Source organism: Astyanax mexicanus, chromosome 17 (assembly GCF_023375975.1).
Source record: "Astyanax mexicanus isolate ESR-SI-001 chromosome 17, AstMex3_surface, whole genome shotgun sequence".
NCBI classification, from domain to species: domain Eukaryota; kingdom Metazoa; phylum Chordata; class Actinopteri; order Characiformes; family Acestrorhamphidae; genus Astyanax; species Astyanax mexicanus.
The window spans coordinates 282,020-297,833 of NC_064424.1; the positions used below are offsets into that span (position 1 = coordinate 282,020).

General features: G+C 37.0%; 1 protein-coding gene across 2 annotated transcripts; it reads left to right on the top strand.

The window, feature by feature from the left end:
- Nucleotides 1-1,081: 1,081 nt before the first annotated feature.
- On the top strand, nucleotides 1,082-12,040 carry bnip1b (BCL2 interacting protein 1b). Of its 2 annotated transcripts, none has more exons than XM_049466537.1 (7): nucleotides 1,082-1,186; nucleotides 2,058-2,281; nucleotides 3,192-3,284; nucleotides 7,441-7,532; nucleotides 7,605-7,709; nucleotides 9,230-9,348; nucleotides 11,070-12,040. In XM_049466537.1, exons 2-7 carry the CDS (start codon nucleotides 2,198-2,200, stop codon nucleotides 11,264-11,266), a joined length of 690 nt encoding a protein of 229 aa, XP_049322494.1. In that variant the 5' UTR covers nucleotides 1,082-1,186; nucleotides 2,058-2,197; the 3' UTR covers nucleotides 11,267-12,040. The 2 variants fall into 2 exon arrangements, with proteins under 2 accessions (XP_049322494.1, XP_049322495.1); XM_049466538.1 differs by lacking the exon at nucleotides 1,082-1,186 and adding an exon at nucleotides 1,302-1,367.
- Nucleotides 12,041-15,814: the final 3,774 nt, after the last annotated feature.

The window sequence follows — 15,814 nt, forward strand, 5'->3', positions numbered from 1 at the left end:
CTGCGCTTTAAAAAGGCTTAAAGTAGGCCTGTAGTTTCTGTGCAAACCATATTCGGACTGATGATTCCTAATGTTCCTGTCCTCTTTCTCTTCCTTTTTTTTTCTCTCCCTCTCTCTCTCTTCTTCTCTCTGTCTCTGTTCCTCATTCTTCTGCTCGGCTGGTGGTCATTCAGTTTACTGTCAGCATGACGCAGCAAACTTTCCCCACCAGTCGGGCTCGGCTCAGTATAAAAACAGATCACTGATTATGAGCTTGGGTCATTTATACAGTATTATCTCAGAGGAACTATTATATTGTCTTATTCTGACTATGACTGCATGCAGAGCTTAGAAACAGGGATTTACCAGTATAGGAAACATAAGAGGATGATAAACTAAAATACAGCTCTGGAAAAAATAAGAGAGCACTTAAAAAATTTACCCAATTGAAATCCTCTGGAATATAATCAAGAGGAAGATGGATGATCACAAGCCATCAAACCACCAAACTGAACTGCTTAAAATTTTGCACCAGGAGTAAAGCAGCATAAAGTTATCCAAAAGCAGTGTGTAAGACTGGTGGAGGAGAACATGATGCCAAGATGCATGAAAAAACTGTGATTATAAACCAGGGTTTTTCCACCAAATATTGATTTCTGAACTTTTAAAACGTCATGAATATGAACCTGTTTTTATTTTCTGTAAATAAATGCTCTAAATGAGAATATTTTTATTTGTAATTTAGGAGAAATGTTGTCTGTAGTTTATAGAATAAAACAACAATGTTCATTTTACTCAAATATAAACCTATAAATAGCAAAATCAGAGAAACTGATTCAGAAACTGAAGTGATCTCTTATTTTTGTTCCAGAGCTGTAAAATGTGCCAGCAATTTTCTTAACTTTTATATTTATATTATAAATATGAAATCTACTTATTAGACAGGTATTATTGTGCAATTTACATTAAAAAGCCCCAAATCCCTCGTTTAAAACTAATATCTTGTGTGTTTAAGAGATCTGCTGATCTGTAGATTATACTCGCGGAGAGCCTCTGGGTGAAATTAGTTGTAGATCTGCGGATCTGGGCGGAGCAGGACTCGCCGCTGTTCGGATAAAAGCGCGGGAATTCAGTTCTGAGGTAAAGTATTAGCTAGCCGGCTAATTTACCTCAGACCCGCCCGGCCCTGCTCTGCTTTACTTTTCAGGTAAAACATTAGCTTATGTATCATGAAACATATAATAACATTTATATATTATTTATTATATATATTAAAGGAAACTCGTTTTCTTCACACTCTTTATGTTCGTTTGTCTTTAGCTTAGCTTAGTTAAGTGATTAACCTACACAAGTCCACTACTGACCGCATTCGGGTAAAACTGGAGGAGGTAGGTTAGTTAATGTCCAGCCTTTGTTAGGTTAAATCCTTATGTATTTGTTATATACCCTCAAACCACGTTAAAGTAATGTTCAGTTAAACAATGAAATATTAGGAGTAAACTTTGCCTTATTTAGCATTAACTACTTCAAATAACAGCCGGGTATTCACTAAATACACAGTAAAATTCACACATAAAGTCGCTGTTGGTGACAAAGTGTGTCAATTTAATTCCATTGTTTTATTAATAAATGGGTTTAGAAACATGCTGATAAATATACAGTATGAACTAACTGAAGACTGAGGACTAGAATTGAATTGTTGAATCTGTCTCTAAAATAGTCATTAAATTAAGTCACTTCTGTAGGTAAAATTAACACTAGGTGTTTAACAACCTGTTAAAAACACACCAGAATGCAGGAAATGCATCTAAATCATAAAATATTTTTACAAATAATTTTTTTTTAATTTATGATTTTATTAATTATTAATTCTGTTTGGTAAATTAATCAGATGGAGTTTTATAAATGTGTAAATGACAGTTAATAATAAAACTATTAATAAGATTAAATGAAAACAAAACAGGTTCTTGTCACCCCTATTCTCTTAAATGTACCCGGATAGAATAATTCAGACATTCCTAAAGTCGCTTTCACGTATGGTGCTTTTTCTGGTGTTTTTGTATTTAAATGTACTGTAGGGGAGCACGGTCTGGCAGGGAAGCACAGATCGGCAGAACACCGGCAGCTGAATCCAGAGGAGAAGCAGTGTTCACTGAATACGACTTGCTTGGAAAACGCGTTTCCGTTTGGTCCTCTCGCTCACCGTACCACAACAGAGATGGCGGCGTCCTCCGACGTGCACGTCCGAATCTGTGGACAAGAAATGATCAAATATGATTTAGAGATTAAAGCTCTGATTCAGGTAAACTGCGCTCCTGCACACCTGTATTAAACAGATTCAGCTCACTTATTATTATACTTACTATATTTATTATACCTACTTAATTACTTACCTGACTGATCCCCCTTACTTTCTCAGCAGTTACTGTGGGTTCTGATGTTCTACTGGTAGCTTTAGTTAATATTCACTATATACAATCTGTATATTAACTATGTAGCTATATAGACTCTGTATATAAACACTGTAGCTATATAAACTCTGTATATAAACACTGTAGCTATATAAACTCTGTATATAAACACTGTAGCTATATAAATTCTGTATATAAACTCTGTATATAAACTCTGTAGCTATATAAACTCTGTATATAAACTCTGTAGCTATATAAATTCTGTATATAAACTCTGTATATAAACTCTGCAGCTATATAAACTCTGTATATAAACTCTGTAGCTATATAAACTGTATATAAACTCTGTAGCTATATAACTCTATATAAACACTTTAGCTATATAAACTGTGTATGTAAACTCTGTAGCTATATAAACTCTGTAGCTATATAAACTCTGTAGCTATATAAACTCTGTAGCTATATAAACTCTGTATTTAAACTCTGTAGCTATATAAACTCTGTATATAAACTCTGTAGCTATATAAACTCTATATAAACTCTGTAGCTATATAAACTCTGTATATAAACTCTGTGGCTATATAATCTCTGTATATAAACTCTGTGGCTATATAATCTCTGTATATAACTCTGTATATAAACTCTGTGGCTATATAAACTCTGTATATAACTGTATATAAACTCTGTGTATAAACTGTGGAGTTAATGGAGGGGATATAGCCGCTGTAGGTTCTGTTTTAGCAGCTCCTGTATTTCCCTCAGTTCTTTGCGTTTTCTATAATCTGTGTTTGTTCTCTGCAGGATATAGTAGAATGTTGTGGATCTCAGGCGGAGCTGCTGGAGCTGAACTCTGCAGTGAAGAATAAATTCACTCAGCTCAGAAAAAGAATCCAGGTGAAAATACATCTTCATATTTCACACAATATAAATAAACAGAGACCTGAGGTTTGGTTTATATTACAGAAGTGTGTTTTTTAAAAGTGTGCAATAAAAAAAACCTCAGCCTGTCATTATTAGAAGATATATCTTAAAAATGATGTAAACACTTCATAATTATGAGATTTCTGTTTCATATTTACAACATAAGAATTCGTAATAAGGACATCAACTTCTGTAATATTTAATAATATTCAGACTAAACCGTGTGTACCGTTTGCACATAAAAGGTTTGTTTGTAAAAAAGTTCATAAATAAATAAATAATAATATCAATAATAATGAAGAAGTTGGTTTAACCATGTTGAAGCTCTCCTCTTTTATCTATTTTATACACAACAGAACCTTACCAAGAATTTTGTATAAAATAATAATTTAACAAGAAAAAATGTAACATAGCAAAAACATCTACCAAATTACTAAAGTGTAGAATATGAATGCATGTTTATGGACCACAAACTTAACCAGTTATACAAAAATACCCTTAATTAAATAATAAACCGTTTCCTAAACATTACTGTTATTGTGATTATATTGATTACTGAGTCAGTATGTATATGTGTGTGTGTATATATATATATAATATATATATATATATATTTTAATGGTGTCAATCGATTAAAAAAATTTATCCGATTAATCACAACAAAATTCTGTGATTAACTGCGATTAATCGCATTTGTTTTTCTTCAGATGTAAATTTTTATAGTGGATATTTAAATGTAAATAAAAGAATGAATGTAAGAAATGTAAAATGCAATTATATGTATACTAGTGGTGTCAATTAAAATAATAGTATATAATTGTATGTTTGAGGGGAAATAAAATTGTGTGTGTGTGTGTGTGTGTGTGTCTGTATGAGTAAGAAAGAGAGAGAGAGAGATCTCTAACCGGGTTGAAGCTGGAAGTTACTGCTGGACACCGTATGAGCGCACCGTTTAATCATTCAGCCGGAAAATAGATCAGTGTGTTGGTGGGGGCGGGGCAGATTACAGCAGAAGTAGGGGTCAGTAGGTGCCTTAATTAACTTGTGTTAAAAAAATAGTAACGCATTACTGATTACAAATTAACAGTGTGTGTTAACGCTTTAACGTTGATACCCCTAATATATATATATACACACACACACACAGTACAGGCCAAAAGTTTGGACACACCTTCTCTTTTTCAGTGTGTTTTCTTTATTTTCATGACTATTTACATTGTAGATTCTCACTGAAGCATCAAAACTATGAATGAACACATGTGGAGCTAATAATAAATAACTGAAAACATGTTTTATATTCTAGTTTCTTCAAAATAGCCCCCTTTCCTCTGATTACTGCTTTACACACTCTTGGCATCATTGGATTGGGTTCAGGTCCGGTGACTGTGGAGGTTCAGCTCATTTTTTGTTAAGTACATAAAACTCCACATCAAATTCAAAAATCAAATTTTTTATTTGTATAGCGCTTTTTACAACTGGTGTTGGCACAAAGCAGCTTTACAGAAACATGATTACAGGACAAGAATCAGGCAAAACATTAAACATAGAATATACAGAATACAGAACCCCCAGTGAAAAACTCCCTCAGAGCTGCAGGAGGAGGAAGAAACCTTGGGAGGACCAAGACTCACATTAAAGGGGGGACCATCCTACCACTGGTCAAACAGCTTTTAAATTAATTTTAAAAAGTCTTTCATACATCCACATAGGTTTTATATATTCAGGTGTATAGCAGCTCCACTAATGGCTTATAGAGTAAGATGGATGATGAGCAGCTGATCTGTGGTGGTGGATGGAGAAGAGCTGACTTCAGAAACTTCCAGTCTGGCCAGACAGAGGACATGAGAGCCTGAGGGTCCAACATCCCTCGGTATCGGGTCAGACAGGTGGGCAGTCAGTAACTCGGAGGAAGGCAGAGAGATGGAATTAGTTTTGACTGGATTTATGTAAAACAGAGAATATAAAACATTATCAGAGTGTGGCTAATGACTCCGGCAGAACTGAATAAAACAGCTTAACTAAAGGCAGAGAGCCAGAAGGTAACATAGACATGGAGGCTCCCTGAAACACTGGCATCCACCCACTCCACCGTCCACAAACCTGAGTGACCGTGTGCAGTGGGAGAACAACAGCACCAGCATCTCAGTTTACCACAATTTCCTCTGTCCATGAACCCCTGAATCTGCAGCCTTATCTAAAGGGAAAAACATTAATTACCAAAAGCTAAACTAAACAAGTAAGTTTTCAGTCTAGACTTAAAGATTGAGACTGTGTCTGAGTCCCGAACATATTCGGGGAGATTATTCCAGAGTTGAGGCGCTTTATAAGAGAAAGCTCTTCCTCCTGCACATGTGTTCATTCATAGTTTTGATGATATATATATATATATATATATATATATATATATACAGTGAGTCCAAGAAGTATTTGATCCCTTGCTGATTTTCTTTGTTTGCCCACTAATAAAGACACTATCCTTCTGCACTTTTAATGGTAGATATATTCTAACATGGAGAGACAGAATATCAAGACAAAAATCCAGAATATAATTTAAAAGAATATATTTTAATTAATTTGTATTTCAATGAGGAAAATAAGTATTTGATCCCTCTTTCCAAACACACTCAATACTTAGTGGCAAAGCCTTTGTTTGCAAGCACAGCGGTGAGACGTTTGTTGTAGTTAACCACAAGTTTAGCACACACACCAGGGGGAATTTTGGCCCACTCTTCTTTGCAGATCCTCTCTAAATCATGAAGGTTGGTGGGCTGTCGCTTGGCAACGCTGACCTTCAGCTCCCTCCATAGATTTTCGATCGGATTGAGGTCTGGCGACTGGCTGGGCCACTCCATGACCTTAATGTGATTTTTCTTGAGCCAATCCTTTGTTGCCTTTGCTGTATGTTTAGGGTCGTTATCATGTTGGAAGACCCAACCACGGCCCATTTTCAGATCCCTGGCAGAGGGGAGGAGGTTGTCCCTCAGGATTGTGCGGTACATGGCTCCATCCATCTTCCCAGTGATGCGGTGAAGTAGCCCTGTGTCCTTGGCAGAGAAACACCCCCAAAACATTATGCTTCCACCTCCATGCTTGACGGTGGGCACAGTGTTCTTAGGCAGCATTTTTCTTCCTCCACACATGGCGGGTGGAGTTGAGGCCAAAAAGTTCAATTTTGGTCTCGTCTGACCACAAAACCTTCTCCCAATAACTTGGTTCATCTTTCAAATGATCATTGGCATACTTGAGGCACGCCTCCACATGTGCTCTCTTCAGCAGGGGTACCTTTCGGGCACTGCAGGATGTGAATCCATTGTTGCGCAAAGTGTTGCCAATTGTTTCCTTGCAAACTGTGGTCCCAGCTGCCTTCAGGTCATTTGCTAACTCCTGCCGAGTGGTTGCAGGACGATTTCTGACCGTCCTCAGCATCATTGCCACCCCACGAGGCGAAATCTTCTTTGGAGCACCGGGCCGAGGTCTGTTGATTGTCATGTTATACTCTTTAAACTTTCTGATAATTGCACCAATAGTTGTTACTTTCACATCCAACACCTTACTAATCTTTTTGTAGCCCATTCCAGCTTTGTGAAGGTCAACAATTCTGACTCTGAGGTCCTGTGACAGCTCTTTGGTTTTACCCATGTTGGAGACTTGAAATCTGTGTGATCTGTCTGATTCTGTGGACAGGTGTTTTTCACACAAGTGATTAGTGAGAACAGGTGGCTTCAGGTCAGGTAACAAGTTGATTGGGAGTGTCTAACTGGTCTGTAAAAGCCAGAACTGCTAATGAATACTAAGGGATCAAATACTTATTTCACTCCATGAAATACAAATCAATTAATATATATTCCTTACATTTATTTTCTGGATTTTCTTTTTAATATTCTGTCTCTCCATGTAAGAATACATCTACCATTAAAAGTATAGAATGATCATGTCTTTATTAGTGGGCCAACGAAGAAAATCAGCAAGGGATCAAATACTTCTTGGACTCACTGTATATATATATATATATATATATATATATATATATATATATATATATTGTGTGTGTGTGTAATTATGGCACACCCCTGCTTGTTACTGCGTAAAGGTTTAGTATGATGGATGATGGCGGTTGCTGTGTTGGTAGGATATGGAGCAGATGGCTAAAGAACAGGACAGTGAGTCTGATAAAAGCAGCATTCTGGCTGAAACAGAAGCCCATCGTAAGCAGATGTTAAGGTAAGAGAAATACAGACTCGTGTTCTTTCAGTCTGATTTTACTCTCCTGTAATTTTCTCACCTCTGTTTCAGTAACCAGACCGCCTGGAGGAAAGCCAACCTGGCCTGTAAGCTGGCCATAGATAACCGGGAAAAGGACGAGCTTCTGAACGGTGGCGATGCATCAGTGAGGCAGAGGTAAAACACTTCACATAGAACCACATCAGAGCTGTGCAGTAATGAAGTACAAATACTTAACTTATCTTACATGGATAAAAATGTTTTTTATTTATACTTTACTGCAGTAATTATTTTATATTTTCACACAATTATCTGAACTTTCTACTCCTCACATTTTAATAAAAACAGCCTCGTTTCATTTCAGCTGGTTTTCATTTCAGCTTCTCATCGTTCAATAAAACCCCTATCCAGATAAATCTCTCCATCCAGATAGAGTGAATCTGATTGTGATTGGATGTAGAGACGTATAAACATATACCATTCTGACTCCCTATTGGTTTATACTGTGATCCATCCCACCTCACATCACCTTATCATCATCAATATCAAAAACTTAATGATCCAAAATTGTCTGGCTTTCAAATTAATGTGCAAAAATGTGTAAAATATATATTGTTTATTAGTACAGTGATACAGAATACTGAATGTACCTGTGGCAGGTTAAATGGTACAAATCTGACCCTGTAAATACCAATATAGTTACTCTGATTGTAAAATTTATGAAGAGTGTACTCTTGAGTACAAAAAAGTACTCATATCATACCTCAGTTTTTTAGAGTGTAGTAAGAAGATGATCAGTGCAGAAACTCAAAAGAACTCCAGATAAACTCAAGTCCAACTAAACGTCTTTAAACTATTTACATTCTACTAAAATACATTCATTTATAATCAGCATATATGCAGCTGAAACACTAGAGAACAGCCTAGAGCAAAATCCCAAATTATATTATCAACATTAACATTTTAATATTTTAAAATTATAGTCGTTATAGCTTTTAGTAAAAAGTGCACTATAGGACTCTGTGGGCGTGGCCTAAGCGTTTGTTCTAAATGGCTTATTTTTTTTTTCCTTTAATAAATTTTACTTTTATACTTTAAGTAGTTATGAAACCAGTACTTTTACTCTTTTTCTTAAAGAGTAAAACGCTTAAGTTGTTACTTCAACAACTTCTACAGAAGTATTTTATTAAATTCTAGTATCTATACTCTGTTCTACCTACAGAGTAATGAATGGAGATACTTTACACACCTTTGCTTTGTTTGAAATATTGCAAAAAGAAAAAAAAAACATTCAGTTCATAATGAGAGTCATGGGCAGATGTTGGGGGGGGGGGTGGACTGTAACTAAACAGGTTTTTGGAAGCACACTTGGGGCTGTTTTATGTATTCATGCTTGTATAATGTGAAGTATGTGTCTTGCTTTACATGGCTGGCTGTATGCTAGTGTTCCTAAATATACAAAGTTTGTAATCAGTGTTTCTAACAATATAAAACCAGTTTTTAATATTAGTAAAAATATTTTAAAAAAATATATAATAAAACTTCCAAAGGTTTAAAATTCAGGAATAGACAGAATAATTGAGGCAGAGCTTAAAGGATAGTGAGAGCAAATATGTAATTACAGTATAATAATTATATACTGTATTTATATATGGTATATTAAAAATACACACTGTAAACATGTTTGTTGGCTGCAGGAAGGCCACCAAGGAGAACCTGGTGCAGACCTCCAGTGACATCACTGAGAGTTTGATGAGTATAAGCCGAATGATGGCCCAGCAGGTGAATCAGAGCGAGGAGACCATCGACACTCTGGGTAGGAAAACGCACGACTACAGTTCCATTCAGAAAGTGTGGATATTTGAGTATACTTAACTCTCATACTTTTATCTACACAGTACACACTAAATACTCAAACATTAGCTATTATTAATATTATTAAGCATTTAGAACCAGGCCTTTTAAAAGAACAGCTACATACATCTGTTTGATGTGTCCGTGCTGACATGGTAAACGCAGGGTTCGTACGATCAAAACCTGGAAAAATGATGGAATATTATGATAGCAATTTACAGGCATGGATAAGTTTTCGAAAAATAAAAATACCCAGAAAGTTTTGATAAAGTCATAAAAAATTGGTCTACAAATCTTTGTGTTTCCGTTTATCGATGGAGAAAATCTATTTTGAGCTACAAATACATCAATCAGCACAGAGTTAATTCAGTACTTTAACTCAACACAATGGAAATGTATTGGTTAAAAAGTGTATGAACCCTGTAAGTGGAGCCCTCTAGTGTAAACCTCCAGTAAGTAGTGATGTCAAAAGTGGAGTTTTTGTGAGATCGAATCAAATGAACCAAATGATTCAGAAAAAAGATTCGAAAAGATCTTGTGAGAAGTTTAAATTATCCACTACAGTGCCGTCTGGTGGGCAGTCAGGCACTTTACCTGTTTGTCTTCAAAATTAAAATGGTCCTAAACAGCAGATCCAGGTCTCTTTTAAGGTTGTTCTATTTCACAATCGCTTATGGTTTGACAAATTATGGGTAATAAATAAAAAGCAGTGCAACGTGTGTGTGAGTTTTCTTCACTGATAACATTTAGAGTAGCTTTGCAACTCTTTTAAAATGTAAAAATATATTGTCGTGTGTCATGTTGACAACAAACACAGTTCTGAGATCAGAGGTCATTTAGGAACATTTAGGGGAAAAAACATTCTGACCTCTGATCAGCTGCTTACATTTAGTTATGTACCAAATTGAGGGTAAAGGTTTGAAACATTTGGAAACCGTGTGAGTTAATAAAACCTGACTTCAAAGCAGTGTATAGAAAAACTGTGATTCAAATGAATTAATTCAGTAAAATCTGTATCTACTGGAGTATTATTTTTTACTTTACTCCTGTACTTAAGTACTAAAAGGCTGTATCTGTATCTACTGTAGTATTATTTTTACTTTACTCCTGTACTTAAGTACTAAAAGGCTGTATCTGTATCTACTGGAGTATTATTTTTACTCCACTACTAAAGTACCTAAGTACTAAAAGGCTGTATCTGTATCTACTGGAGTATTATATTTCTTCACAATTTTTACTGTACTTTAGGTACTCTAGTACTTTATATGGGTCTGGTGGGGCTTCGTACATTTTCTCAAAGATGCATAGCAATATAAGAAGAAAATATATTTAAAAAGTTAAGTGTACCTGAATTATCAACATTAAACTGTAAAACATAAGTACACTTTTTGAGCTGCAGATTTATTCAGTTATTAATGTGAGGATTTACTAACCAGCTAATGTAAAATCAGCAGAGCGTTTGGGTTTATTAGAAAGTTTCTAAAACAAAACATTGCTGAAATATATTTGCACACAGTGAGTTTATATCATACGCTGAAACTGAATGATCGAGATTTCAGTTCAAAATATCAAAAGTTCAGCTTAATGAATTTGAGTTAGTTCTGAATGTTTTAAATTCTCATGTTTTAGGGAAATGTGATCTGATTAAATCTATAGCACATCTCATCCGCTCTTTATTTATAGCTACCTCATCGCGGACCGTACTGGAGACAAATGAAGAATTTAAGGCGATGACGTCGACGATCCACTTGGGGAGAAAACTCATCCTGAAATACAATCGGCGTGAACTTACAGACAAACTGCTGATCTTTCTGGCTCTGGCTCTGTTCTTCGCCACGGTTCTTTACATCCTGAAAAAGAGGCTCTTTCCCTTCATTTAGAGCGAACAAGGGTAGAATAAGTGTAAAATAAAGAGTGTTTCATTAGTTTTTGGGGTTTTTTTTTTGCCCTGATCATCTGAATTTAGGGGAAAAATCTTTTCATTTTCTGTTTTTGGATCTTGTAACACAAGTAGGTTGGATTGTATCATCAGATTGGAGGAGAATATATATAATTTTTTTTTTTTTTTTTACATTTTCTAAAATTCAGGTGAGCTGGTAAAAATCTATAAAACTGTAAAAAGTAATAAAATCCATTTCTTCTATAGGTGACACTTTACAATATGGGTACATTATTTAACAGTATCTCAGCTAATTATTAATTGACACTAGTTAAGACATTATTTAACTAATGTAATGAAATTCTTAAGCATTAACATTAGTAATGTTTAAAAATTATTGTCAGTTAATAATTAGTTTAAACAGTACGTAAACATTTAATCTTGTTTATTACTGTCATAACTTATTTTATTTGTACTCTTATTGTAAAGTTTTACCCTTCTTTATGTAAATAATGAAGAAAATAAGAAAAGGTCATAAAATTGAACAGAAACTTTACACTGACCGAGGGGTCTCTTCATTTCCTCCACAGTTGCCGAAGTGATTGTTAATTGGCTGTGTGGCCTGGTGGGAGGAGTTAAAGTGAAATCATTAAACGTGAAAAAAGTCGTATCAGACTCTTATGGACTGTACTCAGCTCCCGTTATCAGAATTGTTTAGAAATATAAATAATACGTGTGTATATGGATATATATGTGTGTGTGTGGGGTAGGTCTGCACAGTATACACACTGGAGTATGATTACGATTAGAGATGAGCAACAGGACAATATACTGAATCATTAGGATAAAGAAATAAAGTAATTGTTATTGTAGCAAATATTAAAGTGCTTTTAGAGGATATAATATTTCATCAGTGCAAAAGTCCCCTTAATAAAAACTCCCAAATGAATGTTTGATCAGAAAGAGTTCTGTTAAATAAACATTCTGATAATTGTAGACAATTTAAAGATGTTTAAAAAAAACAGTTTGTGAAAGACTTTGAGCTTAAATTAGATTCACAATCTTTTGCTGTTTTTTTTTTTTTTTTTTTTACAGAGAATATAAACAAAGTTATGTCCCACTCACTGTCCCATGTTACTATCTTTAGGATTGTTAGCATTGCCCCAGATTAGCACTTTCATCATTGCCCCAGGTTAGCACTGTTAGCATTGGTTACTATTGTTAGCAGCGTCCTAAATTATCATTGTTAGCACAGTTTTAGGTTACCATTGTCCCAGGTTAGCACTGTTAGCATTGTCCCAGGTTAGCACTGTTAGCACTGTCCCAGGTTAGCACTGTTAGCATTGCCCTAGGTTAGCAATGTTAGCATTGCCCTAGGTTAGCACTGTTAGCATTGCCCTAGGTTAGCACTGTTGGCATTGCCCTAGGTTAGCACTGTTAGCAATGTTGTTGCCAGTTGTTACCAGTTGAAAGCAGTTGTTACGTGTTGATAGCAGTTGATAGCAGTGTATGATAGAGTATTTTGCTGATCTAAACAGTATTTAATCCTGTTTACAGATAGAAGTTGTACAGAACTGTGTGTTGCATCAGTTTTGCATATAAAGGTCTTTATTTAAGTGACTGTGAATATTTTTAATGGTCAGTATTTCAGCCCATTCGTGTGAAGAAGCTCAACTTTCTAAGGAAATCCAAGGGACTGAATTTAAGAAAAATGATTGTACGATAAATTGTTAATGTAATTATTACTGCTAACCGAGAGTGAACCGTTTAAGCTCGTCTGTTGTTCCGATGGCAAAACTTTACAGCCGACCCTTTTTAACCGACCTGTCAGTGTTTGGGTTTCAGACTGTTTACAGAGTTTATTCAGTTTATTGAGGAATATAAATTTAAAGGGAATAAACTGAACTGGGGGTTCCGCTGCTCTGCTGCAAGTTTTTGTGAGAATATATTAAAATATCTACCTCAGTTCCTGTGTTAGTGACTGTGCTGCTGATATCTGATTAATTCTGGGTAACACCACTATGTGGTGCTGCAGCACTATTCTTTCAGTTAATCCATTCAGTGCCTTGATTGTAGATTTAGTCTGTGTTCAGAATGCAGGCCAATCAGATTTCATTAATCAGATCTGCACGTTATTAATGAGCGATTTTTGTGTCTGGACCTCACAAGAAATGTCTGCATGGGTTGCTGTGGTGTCTTCGTGGGTTGCTGTGGTATCTGTAATATGGGTTGCTGTGGTATCTGCGTGGGTTGCTGTGGTATCTGCGTGGGTTGCTGTGGTATCTGTAGTATGGGTTGCTGTGGTATCTGCGTGGGTTGCTGTGGTGTCTTCGTGGGTTGCTGTGGTACCTGTGTGGGTTACTGTGGTACCTGCGTGGGTTTCTGTGGTGTCTTCGTGGGTTGCTGTGGTACCTGCGTGGGTTGCTGTGGTACCTGCGTGGGTTGCTGTGGTACCTGCGTGGGTTGCTGTGTTGTCTTCGTGGTTTGCTGTGGTGTCTGTGTGGGTTGCTGTGGTGTCTTCGTGGGTTGCTGTGGTGTCTTCGTGGGTTGCTGTGGTACCTGCGTGGGTTGCTGTGGTACCTGCGTGGGTTGCTGTGGTGTCTTCGTGGGTTGCTGTGGTACCTGTGTGGGTTACTGTGGTACCTGCGTGGGTTGCTGTGGTACCTGCGTGGGTTGCTGTGTTGTCTTCGTGGTTTGCTGTGGTGTCTGTGTGGGTTGCTGTGGTGTCTTCGTGGGTTGCTGTGGTACCTGCGTGGGTTGCTGTGGTACCTGCGTGGGTTGCTGTGGTACCTGCGTGGGTTGCTGTGGTGTCTTCGTGGGTTGCTGTGGTACCTGTGTGGGTTACTGTGGTACCTGCGTGGGTTTCTGTGGTGTCTTCGTGGGTTGCTGTGGTACCTGCGTGGGTTGCTGTGGTACCTGCGTGGGTTGCTGTGGTATCTGTAGTATGGGTTGCTGTGGTACCTGCGTGGGTTGCTGTGGTATCTGTGTGGGTTGCTGTGGTACCTGCATGGGTTTCTGTGGTGTCTTCGTGGGTTGCTGTGGTACCTGCGTGGGTTGCTGTGGTGTCTTCGTGGGTTGCTGTGGTATCTTTGTGGGTTGCTGTGGTGTCTGTGTGGGTTGCTGTGGTGTCTTCGTGGGTTGCTGTGGTACCTGCGTGGGTTACTGTGGTACCTGCGTGGGTTTCTGTGGTGTCTTCGTGGGTTGCTGTGGTACCTGCGTGGGTTGCTGTGGTATCTGTAGTATGGGTTGCTGTGGTACCTGCGTGGGTTGCTGTGGTATCTGTGTGGGTTGCTGTGGTACCTGCATGGGTTTCTGTGGTGTCTTCGTGGGTTGCTGTGGTACCTGCGTGGGTTGCTGTGGTGTCTTCGTGGGTTGCTGTGGTATCTTTGTGGGTTGCTGTGGTGTCTGTGTGGGTTGCTGTGGTGTCTTTGTGGGTTGCTGTGGTACCTGCGTGGGTTGCTATGGTGTCTGTGTGGGTTGCTGTGGTCCAGACTATTAACCATCAGTCTGGGTACAGTGTTGATATGGCATTAATCAGATTTAGGCTGCAGTCTGAACACAGTCTTTGGGACTCAGGGTCTGGTGAACTCGTACCCTCCTCCACCTGAAGAACTGTGTTCTTACCTGGGTTATTAGAGCACAGCTCTTTATTTAAAGTGTGATAAAGTATAAACTGTGCTCTTGTTGTGTGATAGAGATCTCTGCTGTGCACTGCAGTGTTTTGTGAGGATGTTTACCAATAAAGTAAAAAAATCTCCTTTTGTGCTGCACAAAGAGTGGCCTTACTTTACAAGCAATGTTTCTTTAAATTCCTGTTTACTGACTGTTATTGACTTTCAAATTAAATAATTTCTAAATGTTCCACTTCATAATGTTGTTTTTTTTTGTGATACATGATGCACTAATAATAATAATAATAATAATAATAATATCCTTCCTCTTCTGTAGAGATTAATATCCCGCTCGTACAAACCTATATTTAATGTGTTAATAGTGGATTAGTAATCTGAATACCACATCATATCATATTTAAATCCATAGTGCACTTATTGTAAATTCTATTTAGTGTATAAACTATACATTGTAGAAAATGTATATTTTGGTACTCGCTGCCTAATTGCCCTTCTGGTCAGATGCTACACTGCATTTCACTCGTACTCGTACTGGTACATGTGCAGTTACAATAAAACACTTACAATTACTATAGGATTTGCTACAGGACAAGTCTTTACCTCCGTCAAGCAATACAGATAAATCATAAATAACCTCAAGCAGCAAACCTCAAGTAGTTAGAATTTGTCCATGTGTTTATGATTATTGATCAGCAGCCTTTAACCAAGACGTTTATTCAGTTTTGTTCAGGTTGAATTTTTTGACTTTGTAGTAAACTGCAGTGTTTAAACAATTCAGTCAAAATACCAGAAAAGAGAAAAAATTCTCTGTACAAAACAGACGCCATTGGTTTATCTGTATCCTTGTAAGTCGCTCTGGATAAGGGAGTCTGCTAAATGCCTTAAATATAAATGAAGAAATCATAATATTCCTGTAG

Bases quoted from the DNA above. Each gene is read 5' to 3' on its own strand.
- bnip1b (XM_049466537.1), top strand. From the start codon at position 2,198: ATGGCGGCGTCCTCCGACGTGCACGTCCGAATCTGTGGACAAGAAATG. The intron at 7,533-7,604 runs GTAAGAGAAATA...CCTCTGTTTCAG, and splicing joins CATCGTAAGCAGATGTTAAG to TAACCAGACCGCCTGGAGGA. The intron at 9,349-11,069 runs GTAGGAAAACGC...CTTTATTTATAG, and splicing joins GGAGACCATCGACACTCTGG to CTACCTCATCGCGGACCGTA.